At 43.4% G+C, this 25,227-nt stretch overlaps 1 protein-coding gene across 1 annotated transcript in view; it reads left to right on the forward strand.

Moving 5' to 3' along the window:
- The first annotated feature begins 1,525 nt into the window (after positions 1-1,525).
- The window catches only part of FRMPD3 (FERM and PDZ domain containing 3), an 869,033-nt gene continuing 845,331 nt past the window's right edge, over positions 1,526-25,227 (forward strand). Inside the window, exon 1 of the mRNA XM_078686306.1 lies at positions 1,526-1,679. Within this exon, the coding sequence (XP_078542432.1) occupies positions 1,532-1,679 (148 nt within the window). The 5' untranslated portion in view covers positions 1,526-1,531. The remainder of the gene's footprint in view (positions 1,680-25,227) is intronic.

Here is a 25,227-nt window from a genome sequence, read left to right on the forward strand (position 1 = left end):
ATGTTTCCTGGTGTTCACGCGAACCAACAAAAATCATCCACAATCTATAAATATGTGCAATGGGGTATGCTTAAGTTAATTAAGTATTGTCGTGAAACAGTGGTTAAAGTGGAGTGGCATGAGTGCACCATATACCTTCTGACCTTAAGAACCCATATGTACTAGAAAGTGAGCTAATTAAATGATTTTTCCGGTTTTGTTCTGACATGAGCTGAAAGACATGATACACTTAGAGGCCATGAATGCAATAAGTGCTGTCCTTCAAGTCTTAGAATAATTAGAAACTACTTGGAATCAGTGCTATCTTCCACTATTTTGATTGTTGAGAATGCAAATGTTAAATAATGTTCAAATCAATTCATATTACTTTTAAGAACATGCATTTGCAATGCAACAGGTCTTGCATTTGCGAGAGTTTATGCTATTGGCATCGTAAATGACAATGCCTTTTATTTATCTGTTTTGATAATTAACACAAAAATAAAAGACCTAGGGCCCTATGTAGGTGGCCAAATACCGGTCGGTAATGGCCGATTTCGGTCGTTACCGACCGGTATTTGGAGTTTGAGATGTAGGGGCCTTAAAAATTACAGATTCAGTAAATTTACTGATGCGGTAATTTACCGAATCGGTATTTACCGAATCTGTAATTTGAGATGTAAGTAGCACTGTAAACAGTGCCACAGGGCCTTAAGGATTCGTTATTTACCACCAACTATTAGTTGGTGGTAAATAACGAATACCTGTGTATATGCAAATCTGTGCATGTACACCTGTTCCATGTGGCACAGGAATCAATGGCAAATACTGAATCGGTAAATACCGATTCGGTAATTACCGAATCTTAACGATTCGGTAATTTTTACCTAATATTTACCTACATTGCATTTACCGATTTGTAAATACCGAATCAGTAAAATTCGGTATTTACGAATCGGTAAATACCATTTATCTACATTATCTACATTAGGCCCATTGTCATTTACAATGTCAATAGCTCAAACTCTTGTAAATGCAAGACATATTGAATTTCAATGAAAAGTGTCTGCCAGCTGCTTGGAAAGTGAAAGCGTGCATGGTGTGCTGAATGTTGCAGGAAAGCATGTTGTGTCTGCAGTAGGAGAAACTCATTAAAGAAAACTGTGCTTACAGACTAAATAAAGGCATACAGTTTAACAACAGAAGTAAAAGGGCCAGTCCTCATTGGACATTACAAATGAAGGCAAGGCAGTACTAAGGTGGGACTAACAAGCCTAATAATGAATCAGGAGCCAGCATTTATAAAGGACAATGACACAAGCCTGTGAAAAATATGGGTCCATACCCAAGTACATCATGGTTCGTAGAGCAGAGCATGTGCTGCCCAGGCTCGACCTAAAAACGAATTTCATGTACCAATTACTCACCTGTAGTTTATGTAAAATTACTAATTTCATATACATTCCTGTATTTACTGTAACATTATTGTTATCCTCCTGATATTCCTTTCTTTTTTTCTTGCACGTTCTTCACCGTCGTGTCTAGTCATGTGATGCCGGAGGGGAGCGGCAATGATATGGAATGTGGTCAACAGATTTCAGACGCTCTACGACATGTGACAATCGAGCGTGATCCGATCTATGGATTTGGCTTTGTCGCTGGCAGCGAGAGACCAGTCATTATTCGTTCTGTTACTGCAGGTAACTGAGTAGCTTTGGGTACAAACCCTTATTACCAATATTTAATCAGTGGTGTGAAAATGTGGAGGCTCTGCTAGTAAAGACTGAATGCGAGGAATAGTTTAGTCCTTATTGAAAGCTATGACGCAGAACCCATTGGGCCAATAACAACATATTTGTCATTTTGATATTTTCAAAACAGATTGCTGCTGTTTAATAGGGTGATGATATTTTCTTATCATACAAGTTCTCAGTGTATTTAGATAAACTATTAATAAAGTATGACTTTATCTGCCAATTGCCCTAATGTGTGGTCGATTAGGAGCAATACAGTGTGCATCATTTTAGTACCACAGTAATTTTCATGACATTGATAAGTAGAAACCTTAGCACACTACCAGAGTTACCAGGACTCCATGTATCAGTAACTCTGGGGGTTAGCAATTAGCGTCTGAAAATCCGAGGACCAAATAGAAATCTGGAGGCACCTAGAGAAATGTGAACTTTATAATGACCAAAATGCATGTAGTATTGGAATGAGAGGAATGGGCAGCAGGTTGAGAAGTGTGCACTCCAAATGGCATGATCCATGCAGATCTGACTACACAAGGAACATTTAAGTGAGAGGCACTGAAATAAATCTATGTATACTTCAGAGTTACAACCATAGCATTTCGGAGAGAAGAATATTTCAGCTCAAGTGAAGGTTGTTTTATACTTAAGGGAATGTGCGGGACGCCTTTTAGAGCAAAGCCACGTATATCAACATGGAAAAATTAAGACCTCGCTGAGTTCTGAAGAACAAAGCAAATAAAGCCTCCACTGTACTAGGCAGCTGCACTTAACTCTTTTACTCCAGGACTGACTAAGAGTTTTATTTTTCGGAAAATTCTCCAATTTGGGCGGAAATGGTAAATATGAGGTAGAACTCAAAGGCTGAATTTTCTCCACCAGGTTAGCTCTGTGACGGAGGGCATTTAGCCTGTGGATTATCCTGCAGGTTTACTATTTGCAATGGCCTGCGTGTAAGATTAATGATAACATAATCTAAGACTAATGCAGTTCCACATGCATGTGAACTACATCATATTGTTCATGTGGAAGTGCATTTACTGCAATTTAGACAGAATTGTGAATGGAGGGGTCTGCTGAAGGAATGTGATTTATGGGAAATAGGGTTGGAGCGAAGAACTTTCCATGTGGGAAAAATGGAGGGGAATGTAATTTATTTTTGTTGGTACCCTTGTGTTAGAAGATGTTCAGAACAGGTGACATTCATTAGGTTCCTTTGATAGGTGGTGTAATGATATTTCGATAAGCTACCTTATTATCATCCATAGGCATGACTGCCAACGTGATGTGTAAGGATATAAATTGAGGCTGGGATTGGTGAGTGTTAGACCTGGCAGTTTGGGCATGATTGCCCCTGTCTTTTTGCTTCTGACTTCCTGCTTTTTCACTCTTTGTTGCATTTTGTTGTTGCTGGTTATAGGACTCTGGGCACTTTACCACTGCTGACAAGTGCTAAAGAGCAAGTGCTCCCTGAGTAAATTGCATTGGTGATTGGTTTATCCATGATTGGCATATTTGATTTACTAGTATGGCCCTAGTAAAGTGCATAAGGTGTGCCCAGGTCCTGTATATTTAATGCTACTAGTAGGCCTGCAGCACTGATTATGCCATTCACCTGAGTAGCCCTGCAAACATGTCCCAGACCTGTCATTGCAGTGTCTCGGAGTTCAGTTTAAGCTGGTATTTTGACCTTGCAAGTGCACCCACTTGCTAGGCCTAAATCTTCCCTTTAACTACATGTAAGTTACCCCATAGGCAGGGTACAGTGTATTTAAAAAGTAGCACATGTACTGTTGTGTTTTATATGTCCTAATAGTGAAATACAACTAATTTCTTTTTTCACTCCCATATGGTAACATGGGGATTGTCTTGAAATATCTTTTAAGTTCAATTTCCCATTGGGAGCAGATAAAGATTCGGAGTTTGAGGTCTCTGAACTCCCAATTTAAAAATACATCTTTTGGTGAAGTTGGGTTTTAAATTGCGTGTTTGAAAATGCCACTTTCAGAAAGTGGACATTTTCTTGCTTAATCATTGTGTGCTTCTACCTGAATGTACAATCGACATCTGGGCTGGATTACAGTTGGGCTCTTATGCATTCACTCTAAACAGTCACACAAAGGGAGCTTAGGTGCGCCCTGCGTATCCTGATGGGCCATCACCATGCTGATGAGCCTTCCTGAGCTACAGTCGTTTGAGGAGTTGTCACTGACACCTGAATAGGGATGTGCCTGTCCTCACACAAAGCTGTCTCCACCTTCCTGTAGTGTGTCTGGAGCCAGGCAGTGCCTTGTGCACTACAAAGACTTTCCTTTGAAGTTTGCCTACTTCAAATGCAGAAAGAGGTCTAAGCTGTAGGAGGGACGGCCACTCTGCCTGTTGCTCTGTTATGCTGGCCTGCTGCTTCTGTCCTTGGAGGGATAGGACTGGACTTTGTTTTCTGTATTCTGCTTCCAAGGTTCTCCAAGGGCTTGTGAGTGCTTTCCCCCTGTTAAGAAGTCTCACGGCCATCAAAGACTTCCCCTACCAGTGTGTGGGCTCTTCTGCTGAGAGCCCTGACTTGCAAAGTGGTGCCAATTCCAGTTCTGCATCCATGGAAGTGTAATCTGGTGAGAAAATCCACATATCAACTCTCAGTGCCCGTTTTCTCGACGCAGCACTGCTGTGCGGCTAAAGATTCTATGCTTCCCCTGCTTCACCACTGAATAGATTCATAGCCTGCTTCGTAGCTGTGAAATCAACGCAGTGCCTGCATTGCCCCGTCGCATTGATGCAGCGCATCTGGATTTTCGATGCATCGTCACTCTACACCTTTTCTTCATCGATGACGGCCCGCGGTAAGGAACCGAGGTTGTGTGACCGCAGATCAACGCATTCCCTCCTATTCCGTGAAGGAACCGATGCATCACCTCCACTGGCTAGCAGTAAGGAACCGATGCATCGCCTCTCCTGGAAGTAAGGAACCAACACATTGCTTTGCTTTTCTGGTGCCCCACCCCTCCTGCGCCTGTTTCGTCTTTAAATTTTGATGCATCCAAGGTACTTTGTGCTAAAACAAACGCGTCTATAGATTTCTATGGACTGAACTTATTTGATCTTTGAAAAGTGATATCTTAACTTGTGTATGTTGGATTTTTGTCCTTTTGGTCTTGTTTTATTCCGATAAATATTGACTATGTTTCTAAGCTGGTGTGGACTTATTTTGCAGTGTACTGTGTGTGTATGTACACATGCTTTACATATTGCCTCTGAGATATGCATTTGCATCAGTGGGTCTGTCATAAGTGCCTCCAGATGAGTTTCTAATTGTTTCCCCACCCTCATGGTTGAATGGATGCTGGTAAATATGCCTTCCATAATTGTACGGTGCTACCACAGTGAGTAGGTAGGTATAAGCAAGAGAAGAGAAGTAAACACACATCTTAGAAAGCTATTTGTCATGCATACATAAACATTGTCAACAGAATAACATTTCTTAACAAACCACTGTTATTCTTTTAAGATGCAGATGCAGATCTGTGTTTAGGTGTGTCTGACAGCATTTATTATCTTAAAACTAATACCACTGGCTGGCCACAAGATAATAAGAGTGAGAAAACATTCTTTTTTAAACACAGAAGTACTAAGCATCTGCTACTTCTTTTATAAGGTTTATACTTTTTTTTAAAAAGTATTTTCCTCATTGGAAGCTTAAATTAACTATGTGCCCGTCATGAGCACACAAGGTGTTAAAATTAAAGGTGGCTTCTTCATGATATGGCAAGCAGAATATTCACCTCTACGTGAGTTTACATTATCCTAACCTGACAACCATATTCAGCTTATATCATCACTTAGTCCTAGTTTTCTCAGTCATGCCAACATCTGATTCTCATCAATCAAAGCTTTCTATAACTTATCTGGCATAGTCCCACAGATGTTCGCTACCTATGGCTGTACATGATTTGAACATGCAACTACTTTATACATTTCAAACCATATACCCCTTCATTTAACAAGGCATAATTAATGCAGTTGTCATCAGCATGTAGACTTTACAAAATCCTAAAGTAAAAAACAAAAACATCATGATAGGTATTTATCTGACGCAGAAGCTCACCCAAAACCGCAATGAACTGAACCAGGGATGAATGAAGCGGATGTATGACGTTACAACGCATACTTTTACTCCGCAGACCATTACAACGCGACTTTTACTCCGCATACCGTTACAACGCATAGCGCCTTGGGGCGCTGGATAGTGGTAAGTATAATTTACTATTCTAACTCCAGTCCCCGTGGACCCTAGGGAAGGTGTTGGATAGTAAATTATACTTATTACCTATCCTAGAGCGCCCCCCAGCGCAATGCGTTGTAATGGTATGCGGAGTAATGGTCGCGTTGTAAGGGTAGTGCGGAGTAAAAAATGCGTTGTAACAGGTGTATACCGAATGAAGCCCTATGGAAAACTGCAGAGTATGACAGTAATTGATACTCCACAAATTTGGCAATAAAATGAATCTTTTTTGGGAGCTTAAATTCCTCCAGTGTTGCAAGGATTCAGGTTGTAGCCCAGCAGGGCACCATGAGGCTGATACCCTCTTGGCGAGGTCCCACTGAAACAGATTTGCATCTATGGAAAAGCTCTGAGTCGGATCAGCCTGAATCTTTGATTTAACAGCAATGCACCTTCTTTAGATTAGCTTTGCATAAGTGTTCTGGTTTTCTGTCAGTTCTCCTTACAATAAACCTTGAAAGAAAATCTAGGTCTCAGCCTTTAGGGTTAGGTAGGAGGAGTACACACAGACAATGATCAAACTGCCCAGAACCTCAGTGACACCACTATGTGGTCAAGATGCACTCCGGTAGAAGCCACCAGTAAGGTTCAGTGAAGGTCCAGTTGGAACTGGTCAGCTGGGCTGTTCAGAAAGGAGGCTCCTGCAGCTTTGTGTCCCTGTAGCTTCCCAGGAGATCAGCTAACTGACCATGGGAGTTCACTTCTCATTTGTGGGTACAAGTGACAGCATATCCAGCCCTTAGGGATCTCCTCAGAGTTCACAACAGTTGTACAGTCATTGTTCTGACTCCCGCAGGTCCAGAGATGTTCAGAATAGGGTACTGGGGTGCCACATTTATGCCCATTGCTAGCATGTGGGTGGGGGACACTCTTGGCCCCTCCCTAACCAATGGGATAAAGGTTCACAAGGGTGACCCTACCCACGTTTGCAGCATTTACTGTATGTTTTACTGTAAACAATCCTACAGTGCTCCTCTCTACCTAAAATCAACATGGCAGACCCTTTCTTCCCCTCTACTGAAGTCCCTGTGCCCACCCATAAGTGTGGTTGTGATAATGGTCAAACCCTTCCTTGTGGTCAGTCAAAACCGGTCCCTGGAGCAGCTCCTCTCCCACTGGGATTGTTGCCTGACTCTGTTGTAGGACAATAGAGGGGGCAGACCTAGGTTAGAGCTATATCTGCCTGTGACAGGGTACGCATCCTTTGAAGTTAGTGAAGTTCCTGGGCACAAATCAGGTGGCCAAGCTGTCAGGGGAAGATCAGCCCCTCTCTCTTTGCCTCAGCTCTAAAAGCCACTTCATTTCAATTAATTAAGGAGCCATTCCGCTCCTGGGAGACATTGAACAATGGCAGAAAGGCATATTTGTCTCAGGAAGAGAAATGATAATTTCCTAAAAGTATAATCAGAAAATTGGTTCTATTGGATAATTATTTTGTTAATCATATGAAATGTTAACATAAAAAAGACACATTGAGGTCCAGACAGCAGCATAACATAAAATTATGTATGGTTTATAAAGCAACATCAATGTTTTCAAACACTGTGGTGCTCCATGTGTGAAAGGTGAAAGAAAGTGCTTGTGCAGTGCATCAAGAGAAATGGTGTCATACATTTATACAGAAACAGTTGACATCTTCATTAAGCCTGTCCAGTGTATTCAAATTCATACTCATTCATTGGTAGGCCAAATACTTCTGTAGATAAATTGCCCAAGACTCAGAATTAATTGGTTCAGTCGAAGTGTAAAACCATCAACATTTCAACCCTCTCACAAAGCATGTACTTTCTCTGCATCATAATGGCACTTCAACAGGACTCCACATGAAACAACATGTGTGCTAGAATATATCATGTCAGACCCCTTGGGAAAATGGATACTAAAAGCCAATGTGTACTTGGAAACAAGGATTTAACTCACCTGAAGTCGGAGGAGGGGCTGAGTACAACCTTGTTTTCAATAAAGGTACCCCATATGGATAAGAGGGGAATTACTCTCAATAGTAGGACAGAAGGCATAAATTGCTTATCCAGCATATCACCATAAGAGCTTCTGCGTATATATTTAAAACAATGATATATATCCTTAGGACAATGTGTCTCACCCAGTGTTTAAGTGGCTTAAATGGTTATTTGTAAATCACTCTATCTGGTAGGATTCTGTGCCCAAATTATGACATCATATCCAGTATCATACACTTATAGGGGGATAAGGAGTAGCAGGGAGTCCTGTGATTTCTAAAATCTCAGAACCATGTGAACTAATGGAGTTCTGTCTACCTTGCTTCACAGAGAACAGCTGCCGCTCAAGGCAATCTTACAGTGTGCCCGATAAAGAAGACGCGGCTACATGTGCATCCATGCCGCCTACTCCCAAGAAGGCCTCATACAAGTTTGGCTTTTATGCTCAAAAAAAGGAGCGCCTGACTTAGTATCACAGTTTGCTACCTGGGAGATGATCAATTAGCTTGTCGGTCTGTTTTGCACAAGTAACACCCTTCGAAACTTGAGATCAGTGGTCACCATGCTGTCTGCAAGTATCAAATCATTAACAACACAATGGCATTGTTTTGGTCACGACTCAGCACCATAAAAATGTATATGTGGTTCTGTACTTGAGGTAATAATGACTCATCTAACCCCACTGTTTAATCCTGGAGCAAAGCGATTGTCATAAAAAAGTTAAACATGTGAGAATGGATATGTGACAGACCATACATTGTAAAATGTAAATTTCCATTGAATCAGTATGCAGTTTGCATTGGTTGTGTGAAATTATTAACCTCAGTTTGTGACAGGATTAAACATCATGAATTAGAAGTGAAACACAATACCACAAGATAACAAAGTATGATAAATCATATTCACATAAGTCTTTGTAGTTTGATTTGATACCATTGTTAGACAGTAAGTGAAATTGCCACACGATCACAGTGTAAAACAAAACTTATTCTGCATACATTTGGACATTATCCACTGTTAAAAATGGCAACCTGTTTGGCAATTTACTCAGATTCATTGAATCCCTTTTGTGCAGTGTCTAACAAGTGTATCCATTTACATTCTCACAAGTTCAAGATGGTTGTTAAATCTCCACCTCTAAGAGTGTTAAATACCATTTCTAGAAACAACCACCTGAGGCTATTGGAAGAGTAGCTGACCTCGAAGAAATGCTCAACTAAAGGGGCCCATTGTGTCTTTACTTTCTGCTTGGTTTAATCCATAAATGCTAAATTGCATGGGCAATTGATCTTGTAAATCACATTATTTCTGTTATAACTGACATGGATCCTTAAAGCATACGTTTTCTCATCATGTACAAATTCCCTTATCTCAACAGTCTGGTCACATGCCTTTCACTTCCCACAAATAAAATGTCCCAAAATGGGAAAGACCCCATTGTGATAATAGATTGGGTGCTTTTTTCAAAAGAGCACTTACAATATGGTCCCTTACGCTTTTGCCCTTCCTAAGTGCAAGCTATGGTTTTTCACTAGTAGCAAGATTAGTCCACAGTGCCTATTGATAATGTTTTTAGTGTAATTGCTACGGGTGCAAAAGGTGGTTACACATGTCAACTTTTGCCTATTAGTGTCCTGCATATCCCTGGGTTCCAATAAAGTCTCTCGTGGGTAGTACTGGACTGTTTTAGAGCATTTTATTAGTCCTTTGGAGTACCCTCTGTCAGTCAACCTATCAATGAGAATATCAGATTCTTTGAAGTAATCCACCCTATGGGAAGATTTCCTTTGAATTCTTAGGTATTGGCCATACAGAAGGTTGTCGCACAAACTCCTGGGATGGTGGGTGGTATATCTCAACAACGTGTCGCGCACTGTTGCTTTAGGAATAGTGTGGTATAGAGTTTCTCATTCTCTACCTTAGTGATGTTGTCCAAAAAATGAATTTCTTCTTCTTGCTGAGTCTCCTTGGCGGCGCCCGGACGGGGCGCTACGCTATGGCCGGCCCTTGATGGCGCAGTGGACTCGGTCGACGAGGCGGTTGTGCAGAGAGGCCGGTCGCGGCTTTCTGGTTTGATCAGGCGGTCCCGCGGCCTGGGGTGGAGGCGCTGCCTTCTGTTGGCGGGACTGACCGTAATTGTGGCTTGTCCCCCCCCTTTGTTCTCCGGTCCGGCCATTTTGAGTGCCTCCGCCCGGACTCGGAGAACGGGGCCGGCGGCATTGGGGGGCCGGCGATCCTCCTTCTTCTGGTGGCCCCCCTTCCTGCTCTGGACGTGCCTCTGCTGGTGGTCGACTGAATTCCGTCTGCCTTGCTGTGGCCCGGTCGGGGGTCGGGGATCGCTGCGACCCCGCCGGGCTTCCAAGATGGCGGCCGACCCTGTATATAACTCAGCCGGGCCGAGATGGGCGGTGGTGGTCCACGATGTGGCACAGAAACCGGATACTGTAAAGGTGTTCCTACACTTACGGACATCCTCGCCGCCCTGCGCTCCTGGGGTACTCCTGTGGCCGCACCCGCTGTTCACCTGGAGGAGGCTCGTTTCGCTGGGCCGTTTGAGCCCCCCCTGGGGTGTGCGGCTACGTAGCTGCTATGTGCGGCTGGTTCTATCCTGGAAATTATGGACCCGGTGGCTGCCGTTTCTGCTGATGTGCGGAGTTCCGCTGCCCTTCATCGTGATGTGTCCTCTCCTGTGCTGTGGGTCGGTGGGCCGGGTCCTGTCCGGGCCGGTCTTTGTGGTTCTTCCTGTTCTTCATCTCCTCGAATGGCCGATCGTAGATCCTGTGCTGACTCCGCTGGGTCGACTTTCCTCAGATCATCTTCGGAACTGTGCCTGCCTTGTGTACAATGGTTTCTGACTGCTCCGGATCATTCGAGTGGTGCACGGAACATCTTATGCGGTTTGAAGTTTGACCTCCCTGTTCTCTGCCTCCTGTTCCTTGTGGTCTGGTTCTTCGTGAGGCGGACTGCTACAGATTTGGAAAGAAAAGGACAGGGATGAGACGATCTTGCCTTTGTGGACTGTTGTCTTGCAATGGTTGGATGATCGATTAGTACGGTATGACCATGTCGGACTTTTGTCGTATTCCTGTTCTGTATCCTTCAATTCTTCGTCTTCCCGTGGACACTGATGTTTCGGACGGGAGGGTGGGAGCCGTTGATTCTGTGATATGGCCCTCTCCCGTGTTCCTTTCTTCCTTATTCCTTCTTTCCCCCCCCCTTTTTTGTCTTTATGGTTCTATCTTGCTTTAGCTCTTCTATATTTCGGGTTCTGATTAGGGCGACAGGCACGCTGCTGGGGGGTGGGCCATAGCCTTCTGCAGGGGTGCAGGGTGGGCTTGTGGGGTGGGGGGGGTCTGTCATTTCTTTGGGGGGGGGGTTTTCCCCTCCTTTTTCTTATTTTTTGGTTCTATGGCTCTTGTGTGTCCTCTTTTTCGGGACGCGGTCTCAGCATGTGTCCCCCTGGGTGGGTTGTTCTTGATGCGCTGGCCTTTGGGTCTTACTGTGACTTTGGCTCACTATTTAATTTTGCTCTGGTTACTACCGGTTCTGTATACCGATTTGTGGTTTCCGGCCTCGTTTGCCATGGGGCGCATGCTTGAGGTGGCGTTCTTCCTTTCGCTTTTTGTCCCCTTTTCCCTCTTTTTCCTCCCTTCCTCCCCCCTCTCGTGGGGGGGGGGGGTTCCTTATTCCCTGGGTTGTGTGACGGAGGGCTTTATTTGATAAGCCTTTTTCGACTCTGTTTGATATGATATGTTCTTATTGTGGTGGGTGGCGTTGAACGGCAGTTGCCACTGTTTTTCTGATGCGACTCATACTCTGCCCTTACCGATAGGTATTTGTCATTATTGAGTTATCCTGTATCTTTTACCATGGCTGTTCGCGGCCCACCACGGCCCTCCGAGACTTCCTACCTGTTTATTATCCTGTTGTACCCGTTTCTATATATTAGAAAATCAACCTTCTCGTATCCTGTCCCTGCTGGTTGCTATATGGCTTTTAGCCCTTATTTCCTGTATGATTTGTTGTGATATTCTGTATGCGTTTCTGTATTGTTGATTATGCTCCTTATCTGTGGTGGCCGGCCCGCTGGGTTGTAGGCCCGTATTTGTGAGCCTTCCCTGTACAATAAAGGTTTTAAAAAAAAAAAAAAATGAATTTCTTGATTGCTGTGTGTTACAGTTAACTGTATGTTTTTGGACCTGTTGCTTACCCTTTGAAAAAAACATGTTGTAGCGTGTCAATGTCTCCAGTCCAAAGCCTCAAAACATCATCAATATACCGTTGCCACAAAGTAATGTGTTCCAAAAAATGGATTATTGACATGGTAAATTTACTTGTTGATAAAAATGTTAGCTAAGTCCGGAGCGAATCATGCTCCCATCGCTACTCCTCGGATTTGATAACAATACTACCCTAGGAGCATTAAAACATCTTTGGTCACCCCTTTGTTCAGTAGTCCCAATATGAGTTAAGTGGGGACCTGTGTAGGTTGTTTCCTATGATTGAGCACTTCTCTACCTACTTTACATTCAGCTTGAATAGATGACATGGAACAATGGTTCTCAATTAATTTGAATACATCTATTGTGTCTCAGATGTATGGTTTGGTAGCACTGACCCATGGATTCAATAGCAGGTCTATGAATCTGGATAGGGGTTCTAAGCTGGAACCACATCTAGATGCAATTGGACGTCCAGGTAGTTTTGCAAGCTCACTCAGAAACCATTAAGTGAGCCATATTTGGGCCAATTCTTTCAATTTATGTACTTATGTACATGACCTAGAATGACTATGAATTTAAATTAACTGGACAGGCTTAATGAAGATGTCAATTGTTTTTGTGTAAATGTTTAAGCACCATATCTCTTGATCACTTTCTTTCACCTTTCACACAAGGAGCACTTTAATGTTTGAATTATGAAGATTGATGTTGCTGTATCAATCAAACATACATCATTTTAATTAACTTTGTTGTTTGGACCTCAATTTTTCTTTTTGAAGTTAACATCTCATATGATTAACAAAACAATCATCTAACAGAACCAATTGTTTGTTTGTACAGTATATGACACCCAGGTTTGGGGGAACACAGGGTCCTCCAAAAAGTGTTATTTTTAAAATGGTAATATAAAATTAGACATGACCATGGTGTTGGATTTGACATTACTATTAACATAAGTCCTTGAATCATTTTTCTAGCTATCCCCAAACTACAGTCAGGCATCATGAGGTAATATAAAGTAACCCAATGTTTTCCTTTGTGAGGGCCAGCTTTAATACAGTGAAAAATGGCTTTTTTCTTTTTTTTAGTGCCAGGATATATAAAACATAGATTTTTCATGTCCTACCTCTAAGTACTGTGCACCTTGTCCAATTGGTATTTAGAGTCTACAGCAGGTGTACCTAATAAGTATTGAAAAAGAAGGTTTAGGCCTGGAAAATGTTTATTTTGCCAGGTCGAAACTGCATCTCTAGTCTGCAGGCGCAAGCCTAGTAACCTGCATTCCATTGCCACTGCATTGGCGGCATAATATTTGCTGCAGGCCGTAACATTTAATTGACAGGCCCTGTATATACTTTGAACAATATACCAGGCAGATATAGGCAAGTTAAATATGCCAATAAGGAGTGTAGTGTAGTGTAGTCAATTTCAACATGTTTTAGGAGTAAGAGCACATGCACTGGGGCCTGGTTAGCAGTGTACTAGTGCACAGAGTCAAAATTACAGCAGCATCAGTCCAGAAAAAATGGGGGTGATGATACAAAAAGAGGAATGTTCTTACACTGGGTATAAAGAGCAGTCTTGACCAAAGTGACTGTATATGGCTCAAGCAACTAGGAAAACTGTCTTACTATGGGTAGCTTCTAGACTGAGGCCTAAATTACTGTCTCAAAAGCAATTTGTGCTCAGAATGTCCACTACAATTGGAGTTGGCAATGGTTGCCATTGTTCATTGAGTATCCCCTGGAATCCATTTAAACTGCCCCGGGCCGACTAGAGTTGGCAGTCTTGTCTCCCAGCCAATGCAATTGCCACACAGTTACCAACTCCAGATAAGCATGATCTTTCCTACCCACTTTTCTAACTAGAAGCTAGGAGGAAATGTATTGGGTGCCTCTTACTGTGTACTGAGTCATGGATGGCAGACTGGGGGTGTCCCTCTATATGACCCACCTTCCTCATCCGGTGTGTGGACCCACTATTTTAATGAGTGGGGTCTGTGGTTCAGGGATCTCTAGAGAATCACTTTTGCCTGTTAGAAATGTCATGGTTATTGCATTGCAAGAAACCTGGGAATTGTAGAATGTAGTGCTGAGTGATTATAGAGTTTTACGTGCTACAGCAGTTAAGGGGCAATTTAGTTCCTCTGCAAAGGGCTTACCTGTTATGTTGTCTTCAAATTATGAAGTTACTGGGGACATTATATTCAAGGAATTTACTAATTTCTTGACAATGTCAATATCCGGGTTGACACTATTTAGATGCTCTGTTAGACCGCTTGAATATGACTTTCATTAATGGTAGCTGTGTATGTTACCAACCGCCGTAGTTCACTTCTGACATGGGAGGGTGGTTACACTGATTGACTATGCTACAATCTCTTCAGAAAATGTTGCCATAGTGAAAGACCTAGTAATAGGCGATCTAGAAGATAGTAAACACAAATCACTCTTGCTTTCACTGTATAGTGATGAATGTCTAAGACAGCATTGACAGAATAGTCAGCCAATTTATTGTACAAATGAACGTAGGTTAGTGTGGTCAGCTAAATTAAAATATCATACTATAAATGGTATAGCTGACATTTTGATATCCCAGAGTAATCAAATGCCTCAGTTCATCTTGAAGGACTATGAAAATATAATTGTCTCTATCACGGTTTCAGGAAGAGTAGGTCCCAATTGTGGCTGGGTAAGGAGGAGTATATATAGTTCTGCCAAGGCAATGACAAAGTCTATATTCAATAAGAACATAAGAAAGGCTTATAAAGTGGTTGGGACTAATAGGGAGAATGTAATCAAATGACATAGAAAGAACTTTAAAAGAGAAATAAGATAAATAATGTGGAAGGAACAAGATACTATATGGACGAAGGCAATTGTCTTACTTCGAACAGGAAGAATAAAGGGCTTTTGGAACACAGTCAACAGTGATCCTGGGCTGTCTATGAAAAATAGGAACAGTGGTGGTTCCTGAAGGAACATGAGTAAAGCATTTATCTGAGCAGAATAAGTTAAAAGAAGAAAACAGAGGAGAAACAGGGTGCACAAATTCATTTTCCGGAGGAGTCGTACAGAACAATTGGCTCTTTTTAGTAAGTAGTATTAAGGCTGTGATAAAGGCTTGAAAATCTCTAGGGCCCAAATCTTTGATGGCCTGTGGTCAGACATAATCAAACTTAATCCTAGATTGTGTACCCAAGTTCTGACTCCAGTGTTAGGAGCAATAATAAGTGGTCATGACTTACCAGAAACCTGGAAAGGAAGAATTAGAGTTCCTTTGTATAAAAAAGGGGGACTTGTCTTCAAGTTATTGTATGATCACCCTTTTGAACATTCCCAGTAAAATGTATGTAAAACATCTGCTGGGCCTACTGGAAGATACGGTAATCAGTGCCAGAGTTCTACTAAAGGTCGAAAAGGGTTTCTGTAAAGGGTATTCAACAACTGATTTAATTTTAAATCTTCCGCCTGAAGAATATGTCTTCAAATGGAAACAGCCTCTCTGTGTCATATATAGATTTGTCAACAGCATTTGACACAATAAATTGAGCATTACTTTAGGAAAAAATAAATGCATAAACAGAAATACCCTCCTGGCATGTTAAAGCTGATAGTTCAATTACATGAAAGTTCATAGATGAGGGTTGAATTAGGGGGCAATGGAGCATTGTCCAGAAATATAGTAATTCTTAATGGCCTTAGACACAGGTGCATTTGGCCCGCTCCTGTTCTCAATCTGTATTGCAGATGGTATGGCAGTACTTAACCAGGTTTGTTATTTTTCACATAAATTAGGAGTAGAGGCCATTTCGGCAATGTTCTATGCTGATGATACTGTGCTATTGGACCTAGAGCGGTTTGGCTTACAGAGGTAACTGGATGTTTTTTCAGAATACTGTAAGGCCAATGATCTGCAAATAAATACGTCTAAAACCAAGATAATGGTCTTCTTGAAAGGAAGTGTGTAGATCATCAAGCACAAGTGATGGCTAGGTGGTGATCAATTGCAGGTGGTAAAGAAATGTATAGAATATGAAATGTCTGTATGCCTTATTGGCCAGATATAAAACTGTTAAACTGAAACTGAAATAGATAGAGAAGTGTACTTACTATGGATAAAACACGTTTTGGAAACATATGCAGCAGATCCAGAAGCACCACATCAGAGTAGTTTGTTGCTTAATTCGATCATAAAAATAGTTAAAGTAAACATAAAATGTATATAATCTGAAAGACATAGACACAGCTCGACAAAAAATTATCTTCAGTGACAACAAATATAATGTATTCATATTTATTACAGCCAAAATTATATGTTCGAGGCATATGGGCTGCAGATCACACACTAGTGCATAGATCGCCATCTGGTGGTGGACCCAAATGATTACACTTTGTTGTTGTCCTGGAAGAGTCTTTGTATGGTAGATGACTCCTCCTCTGGAGCATAGTGCGCATGGGCATCAACTCCATCTTCAGATTGCTTTTTTTCCGCTATCGGGCTCGGATGTGTTTGTCGCTCGGTCCTGTTACCGATCTCCTTTCAACGCCCTTTCCTTGATTTCTACCGTCGGTATCGTTTTCGATCGCGCTTTCCTTCATACTCGCATCGAAAAATCCTGCACTTCTTGATTCCCGGATCATCGGTGCCCAACTGCACCATTGGCCCTTTGGCTCATGGAAAGAACACCCTTTAAGAAGGGCCCTCAGTGTGGACACAAATTTCCCCACACTGATCTACATGAGGTGTGCAATCTGTGCTTGTCCCCAGAGCACGAGAGCTGAGATTGCCAGGCCTGCGCTTTGTTCTGGTCCAAGAAAACTATCAGGGACCGTCGAGCTCAAAGAGTCATGGCGCAATCCTCTTTATCAACATCATATCTCATCATAGACGAAACTCCAGTCGATCTAGAGTCCGAAGAACAACAGCAGGAAGACGAAGTCGTTTCTGAAGCAGAGGATTCAGCTTCCGGAGCCGAAGAACAAGAAAATTATGACAATCCCATTCCAGCTGGTCAACAGGTCGTGAGTACAAACATCAACCCTGCTCACACCCCCATACCGGGCCAAGCTTCGGTTCCACCTCCACCTTCAGGTCCAGGTGTACACCGATCACAAACTTTCGACTCCCCGCCTTCGGGCCCGGCAACGAAAACTACCAAGAAGCCTCAAGGCGACTCGGGCTCGAGAAACAAACAGTCCTTAAACCAAAACTAACTCCGGCATTGAAGCAAACCTCGATACCCAAATCGGTTGAGTCGAAAACAAGCTCTGCACCAAAACCAATTTCCACACCGAAAACTATCACCCCGAAAACAACTCCGGTACCAAAACCAATCCAACCAAAGGCCACTCCGGCACCAAAACATACTTCGGCACCTAAAGTCGTCAACCCGAAACACAGTTCGGAACCAATAACTCCGGATCCGAAAACATCCGATCCGAACAAAAAAAAAGAGCCGAAGAAAGCTTCTGACCACAAGTCTTCGGACTGGAATAGATGCTGCTAAACCTTCTAAACAACTCGGCCCCAAGCAAGATAAGTCAGTACCAAAAAAGGATGCTCTACAGAAGAGCTTTTCCATCCAGATCCAAAACAAAAGACTCCTCTTATTCATCCAAAGACTGGACATGTCATTACTGTTCCTGCTAAAAGAAAACCAGAACCTCCCCCACACCTCCAGTCCCTCTCAAAAAGCATGCTCAAACATCACCTATCAGGGTACCTTCACCACTTCCACAGGTACCAGACTTTGACTGCACATTCACCATTCATCCCACATAGCCCTGCACCAGCAGAAGATGATGAGGCTGATTACTCAGGGGGGATAGAAGATGAGCAACCCCTAGATAACCCAGATAATATTCCTGGACCATCAGATGATCCTTGGGAAGATTACAATGCACCAGATGCCCCAGATCTACCACAAGATGATGCATACCCTTCTAGGCCATCTCCTCCAGATGACACTATAGGGTTCCCACAACTCATTCATAGAGCAGCAATTTTTCATTGAGTCGATCTACACACTGACCCAGTGGAGGACTACTTCCTTATGGACACATTATTACCATCCCATAAAACCACTTATCAATGCTTAAAGGGGTTGTAAAACAGGCACCTAAGGTATTTAAAGACCCAGTCAGGGCCAGGGTAATTAATCCCAGGTTATAGAAAAAGTATAAAGCCACTCCAACTGACCCAGCCTATATCAAAGGCCAGTTACCATAAGATTCATTAGTGGTCTTGAACGCCAGGAAAAGAGCTAATTCACAGACATTAGGGGATGCTCCACCCCCTGATGAAGAGTCCAAACTTTTAGATACTTCAGGCAAACGCATGACATCTCAGGCTGCCAACGTATGGAGAATTAATACAAGAGGGTAAGGTAATCACTAATACTTCCATCCGTTGTGCTTTGGCTGCTGCTGATACAGCCTCAAGGGCAATAAATACTGGCATACTGTTACGTAGGCATGCCTGGCTCTGCATTTCTGGTTTCAAACCAGAGGTACAAACCAGTATTCTTAATCAACGTTTTGACCAGCAACACCTTTTTGGTCCTACAGTTGATACTTCACTAGAAAAAATGAAGAAGGATACTGACACTGCAAAGTCCATGGGAGCTTTACACACTCAGACTCCCAGAGCATCCTTTCGCCGCTCCTCTTATAGGGGCGTCTCCAGAAATTTTCCAACGGGTACTGCCTCCTCTTCTTACAAAGCACCCACCCAATCCTCACCCAATAGAGGTTATTACAGAGGGAGATACAGAGGCAACAACACTAAAGCTAGAGGCAGAGGTAACAACACCCGTACTGCCTCCACTTCCAAACAGTGACTTCCCTCCCCTTCCCCCAGACCATTCGACTCCTGTCGGGGGGAGATTACAACAGTTCCTACCTGTGGCCACTCTACTGCAGAAAAACGCAATAGAACCAGTTCCAGTACACCATCAAAACACAGGAGTTTACTCCCTATATTTCCTTATTCCCAAAAAGAATGGCTCCCTCAGACCTATGTTAGACCTGAGACCCCTAAATCTTTACATACAGTCCGACCACTTCCATATGGTCACATTACAGCAGGTCCTTCCTCTGTTAAAACAAGGCGACTTCCTTGCTACCCTAGATCTCAAGGACGCCTACTTCCACATTCCCATCCATCAAGCTCACAGAGAATACCTTTGATTTGTACTGGACAGGCAGCATTGTCAATTCAAAGTCCTCCCTTTTGGAATAACTACAGCACCTCGAGTTTTCACAAAGTGTCTTGCCGTAGTAGCAGCACACTTGAGAAGGGAGAACATCCATGTCTTCCCACATCTCGACGACTGGCTAATACAAGCCAAGTCATATCACCAGTGCTTGCAGCACATGCACCAGACCATTCACCTGTTACACAAGCTCGGGGTCACTATAAACCGGACAAAGTCAGATCTCCAGCCATCCCTGTCTCAACAGTATCTAGGTGCCACAATAGATACCTCCAAAGTTCTTGCATCCCCCAATCCAGCAAGGATACAAAGTATGCAAGCTCTTATACAAAAATTCCAACCGCAACACTCACTACCAGCTCGAGTGTTCATGCAACTAATTGGAATGATGGCGTCTTGCATCTTCGTAGTACCGCACACAAGACTCCAAATGCGCCCCCTGCAAGAGTGCTTAGCAAGCCAATGGAACCAGGCTCAAGGTCAATTAACAGATCTGGTGGTGGTGGACGGCCGGACCCATCGCTCTCTGCAGTGGTGGAACACCAAAAACCTTTCCAAAGGACGTCAGTTCATAGAGCCAGTTCCACAAGTGGTGCTAACCACGGATGAATCCCTCACCGGCTGGCACATCACACAGTACAGGGCAGGTGGACACCGCAGCAAAAGCTACTCCACATAAACCATCTGGAGTTGCTAGCTCTTTTTCTAGCTCTAAAATCTTTCCAACATTACCTATCAAGACAGCAAGACTGTGTTAGTCCGCACTGAAAATATGACAGCCATTTACTATTTCCAAAAACAGGGAGGAACACACTCCATACAGCTCTCCCAGCTGGCGCAGAGTATATGGAGGTGGGCTATTCCTCAAAAAATCTTCCCATTGGCAGAACATCTACCAGGAGTTCACAATGTTGCAGATCTGTTAAGTCGTCAGAGACAACAGATTCACAAGTGGGAACTTCATCCGCAAGTTCTTCAACCTATCTTTCAACAGTGGGGACAGCCAGAAATCGATATGTTCGCCACACACCTCAACTCCAAATGCCCAAGCTTTGCCGCCAGATATCCACAGCCATTGTCCAAAGGCAATGCAATATGGATGAGTTGGTCAGACAGATTTGCGTACGCTTTTCCGCCACTCCCTCTCATTCCGTTCGTGGTGCGCAAGCTGCAGCAACACTCCCTCACATTGATTCTCATTGCACCAGCCTGGGCAAGGCAACCGTGGTACACCACAGTACTAGAAGTCTCAGTGGTACCACATCAGAAACTAAAACTCTCTCCACACCTGCTAACACAGAGCCATGGAGAGATCATGCATCCAGATCCCATGCAGCTCAACCTAGTGATTTGGCTCCTGATGTCTTAGAATTTGGATATCTTAATCTCCCACCTGATTGCATGAATGTTATCAAAGAAGCTAGATGTCCCACCGCTAGGGCATGCTATGCAGCCAAGTGGAAAAGGTTTGCTATATATTGCACCAATAATAACGTTAACCCACTGGATGTTTCCATCCAAAATATTATATGCTACTTGCTGCATCTACAAAGATTCAATTTAGCATATTCCTCAATCAGGCTACATCTTGCTGCTATTGCAACTTACCTTCAAAACAGACAGCATCTGTCATTATTCAGAGTTCCTCCCATCAAAGCCTTCACGGAAGGCCTCAAAAGAACATTTCCTCCCAGGGTACCACGCTTCGCAGTATGGAATCTAAACATTGTTCTCGCTAGGCTTATGGGTCCCCCATTTGAACCCTTGCATAAGTGTGACTTACAATTTCTTTCATGAAAAGTTGCTTTTTTAATTGCTATTACTTCACTCAGAAGAGTAAGTGAGATCCAGGCATTATCAATTCAAGAACCATTCTTGCAACTCCATTACAACAAGGTGGTCCTAAAGACAAATCCCAAATTCCTCCCAAAAGTAATTTCACCGTTCCATCTCAATCAGTCTATTTAGTTGCCAGTATTCTTCTCCCAACCTCAAATAGTTGCTGAAAGAGCTCTCCATACATTAAATGTCAAAAGAGCTCTCCTCTACTATATTGATAGGACAAAGCCATTTCGTATAACAAAACAGCTTTTTGTGTCCTTTTCTCCTCCACATATAGGTAATCCCATCTAAAAAACTGGGATTGCAAGGTGGATTGTTAAATGCATTAAAATTTTCTACCAAAAAGCAAAACGCACTCTGTCCATTCCCCCTAGGGCTCATTCCACCCGTAAACTAGGGGCATCTATGGCATTTTTAGGAAACATTCCCTTAGATCACGGGTACTCATAGTACAGCCCACGGGCCACCAGCGGCCCGGCAAGCCTTCCTTGGCAGCCCGCGGACCTTGCAGACATCGTACCCGTGTTTTTTTTGTTTGTTTTTTAAAGACTGTCTGCAAACACTGGCAGTTGCAGCAGCGCAACTCAGAGACTCTGCTGCTCTGTGAGGGCCGGGCGATTCCAGCCACAGTCAGAGTGGAGCTGCAGGGGCGCTAACAGGTGAAATACAACACTGCCTCATTAACATGCGAATGGTCTTTTAAAGACCTGTGAATTGCTCGGGTGCGTCTGTGTGTGTGTGTGTGTGTGTGTGCCCGGAAGCTGTCTCAGCCCGGGCTGACACACAGGCAGGGTGAGATGACAGAGGGAGGTAGAGGGAGGGAGACAGAGGGAGAAGGAGGGAGGGAAAGGGAGGGTGACAGAGGGAGGGAGGGAAAGGGAGTGGGAGGGATTCGATCTGCCTCACAATCCAGTCCATCTTTTTGTTGCTTTGTGCCCACTGACCCAAACTGGTGCAAATGAACCATGGCCCCAACCAAGGGACAATTCAGCCCAAACGTCGACCTCACCCCATCCGCAGGGAATGCAAACAAATCTAAATATGTTTTCTCTTGGTGGGTCTCCCAGTGTAAGTGCAGTTTATGCCATGCCAAGGGAGCAGTGGCACAGACGCATGAGCCATCAGGTACATGCCCCATATTTGGATTATACCCGTAGCATTGCAGGCGCCTCACTTAGAAACAAAAGAGGTGATTGATAAAATGCTTGCATGAATCCCCCCCACTGGAGGAGCCCACACTATTGTGCCTCTTGCTCAGTGTGCCACTGCGACAGATTTCTGGCCCAGAATATTGTGCCTTTTGTTCAGTCCACCACTGGGGACACACTTCGGGACCAGACTATTTTGCCTTTGCTCAGTGCGCCACTACGGACATATTTAGATCCCAGACTATTGTGCCTTTTGGTCAGTGCGCCACTGAAGACACATTTCAGGCCCAGACTACTTTGCCTTTTGCTCAGTGTGCCACTACAGACACATTGGTCATAGAAGAAGTCCAAACCAAACTGCAGGACCACGTCTCCACTAAACTGGAGCACAACCTCGGTTTTAGGTTTTGTTGAATAGAGTACTGACGCATCTTTCTGCATCCTGTGCCCTCCAAAGGTGATAAAACACAGAGGGGGGTTCATTCTCAAGGAGTTTATTGGCAATGCACTAAGTGGAATGCAGACTTGTTTGGCTGACTCTCTTTGACCCAGCGATAAATGTAAAGAAAAAATAAATAAAGGCCTATCAGGTTTAGCCCTACTTCATGTACGGACACTATACATTGCAGTTTTTGACTTACTACAATGCAAGGGATTAATACACCTCCATTTCTATTTCTTGTAGTCCTTTCCAGAGTGTAATTTAAAGTTTTCTGTTTTTTCCGTGACCTGTAACCTCTGGTATGTTCAAAGTTTGCACAGACACATACGGAAGCGTTCCTGTATGTGTGCCGGAATGTGATTATGTTGTGTTTGTTTGTAGCCAACCTATGCAATCTTTTGGCCTGTCCCAGCATCCTGGAGGCCTCCGTCGCATGATTATTTACACATCTGAGGTGATCGGACCAGCTAAAGATGGGTACAGCACACACATGCTCTTCCTGGCATACAAGAATGTCACTCACATTTGTTGGGCAAACCTGGAACGATATGGCCATTTCTGGCACTAGTGTGTCCATCTCTGGAATATTTCTTGGCTTGGTATAATAGGACCATCACAGGTACCTTAAACGGGTCTCGGATAGTCTGCTCTAATGCTCTGGATTTACACCCTAAATCCTGCCTTTGGTATTATTCTGCTTTTCTAGTCACTTGCTCCCCTCCCGTTTGTCTATGGTTCAATTATTATATTTCCCTTTGTTGTCCCTTATGTTCACAACCTTTCTGTTTGATATGCATATTTGATTTGCTTGGGTTGGTATTCCTTTGATGACTCTACTGCAACTATTACCTTCCTTTCCCTCAAATTGTAAAGCGCTCTGATATCCTTCGGGATCATGTTCGCGCTAGATAAAACTTTATAAATAAATAAATAAAAAGGGAGATAGAGAGAGGGAGACAGAGAAAGGGAGAGGGAGAGAGACAGAGGGAGGTGGACAGATTGTGACAAAAAGAGGGAGCTAGACAGAGGGAAGGCGACAGACAGAGGGAGACAGAGGGAGAAAGACAGAGGGAGGAGGGAGACAGAGGGAGGGGGGAAACCGAGGGTGGGAGACCGGGGAGGGAGAGGGTGACAGACAGAGGGAAACAGAGGGAGGGAGACAGACAGATGGAGACAGAGGTAGACAGAGGGGGAGACAGAGGGAGGGAGGGAGACAGACTGAGGGAGGAGGGAGACAGACAGAGGGAAACAGAGGGAGACAGAAAGAGGGAGTGAGACAGAGGGAGGAGGGAGACAGAAGGAGGGAGAGGGTGACAAACAGAGGGAGGGAGACAGACAGATGGAGACAGAGGTAATGCATGTATCCTCATTGTTGTATGGTAATGAAAATAAGTATGATAATGAAAATAAATACATCAACTATTAGAAATTAAAATCAAAATATATGGGCAAAGCAAATGCACAGTATGGGGGCTCCAAAAAGGCACAATATGTAATACACCTGAAATGATAGTACCTTTTCTAGGGAATGGATGAATAATATTTCAATGTTTCCATTAATAAATAATCAAGCAAAACAATAGCCTTATCTCTAATTAGACTATGTGGCAAGGTCCACAAAGTCAGCAAAACTCCTGTGCAAAAGCTGAAAGAAATGAGATGGTCATACAGAGAACAGCAGCACCTGCTAAATGCCCTACTCTTTTTAAATTGAGTTCTGTGTCACTCAGATGCCTTGAACCGCCAAAGCATCAAATGTTGATACAGTGATTGTAGGTGATCATAAGAAGCTTGTGACCAAGTTCATTGAATCAGCTGGTGTTGCAGTAGACCCTTCCATCAGCATTGGTTTTGACAAAAGATGACTAAAGCTTGGAATCGATAATGCAATAGGTGAATGAGGCATCATATTAGGTGAACAGGCATAGGTCATGGTTGACATTGGCATTGGTCCACAGAAGCAACAGGAGCTAGGGTGCTGAAAACCCCTAAAGACGTTGGAGATGTTAGTAATATGACATTCATTGATGGCACATGAGAAGCAAAGATGCACCACTGGAAGCAGATGTGGAGATACAAAGCTGGTGTGCTCCGCACAATGTACAATGAATATTCATTGGTGAGTCTGATCCAGCCAATCTGCAGGAATCACAACTTAATGCACCAACTGAATACTCAGAACAGTTATCTGAAAGCAAGTGCAGTATGGGAATAGAAGTCACCTGTTGAAAGAAGCTTATAAATACCACAGTCCAATGCTGCTCGAATCTTGGAATCAGCTCTGCTCTGAAGTAGAAAGCCACTGCCTGATGACAGTGCTGCTCAGATGGATCACACAAATTCATCATCTTTTTAGAATGATCAAGATAGCTACAACAACCAAAAATAG

The sequence above is a fragment of the Lissotriton helveticus genome, chromosome 4_1 (genome assembly GCF_964261635.1).
Source record: "Lissotriton helveticus chromosome 4_1, aLisHel1.1, whole genome shotgun sequence".
Lineage (NCBI taxonomy): Eukaryota > Metazoa > Chordata > Amphibia > Caudata > Salamandridae > Lissotriton > Lissotriton helveticus.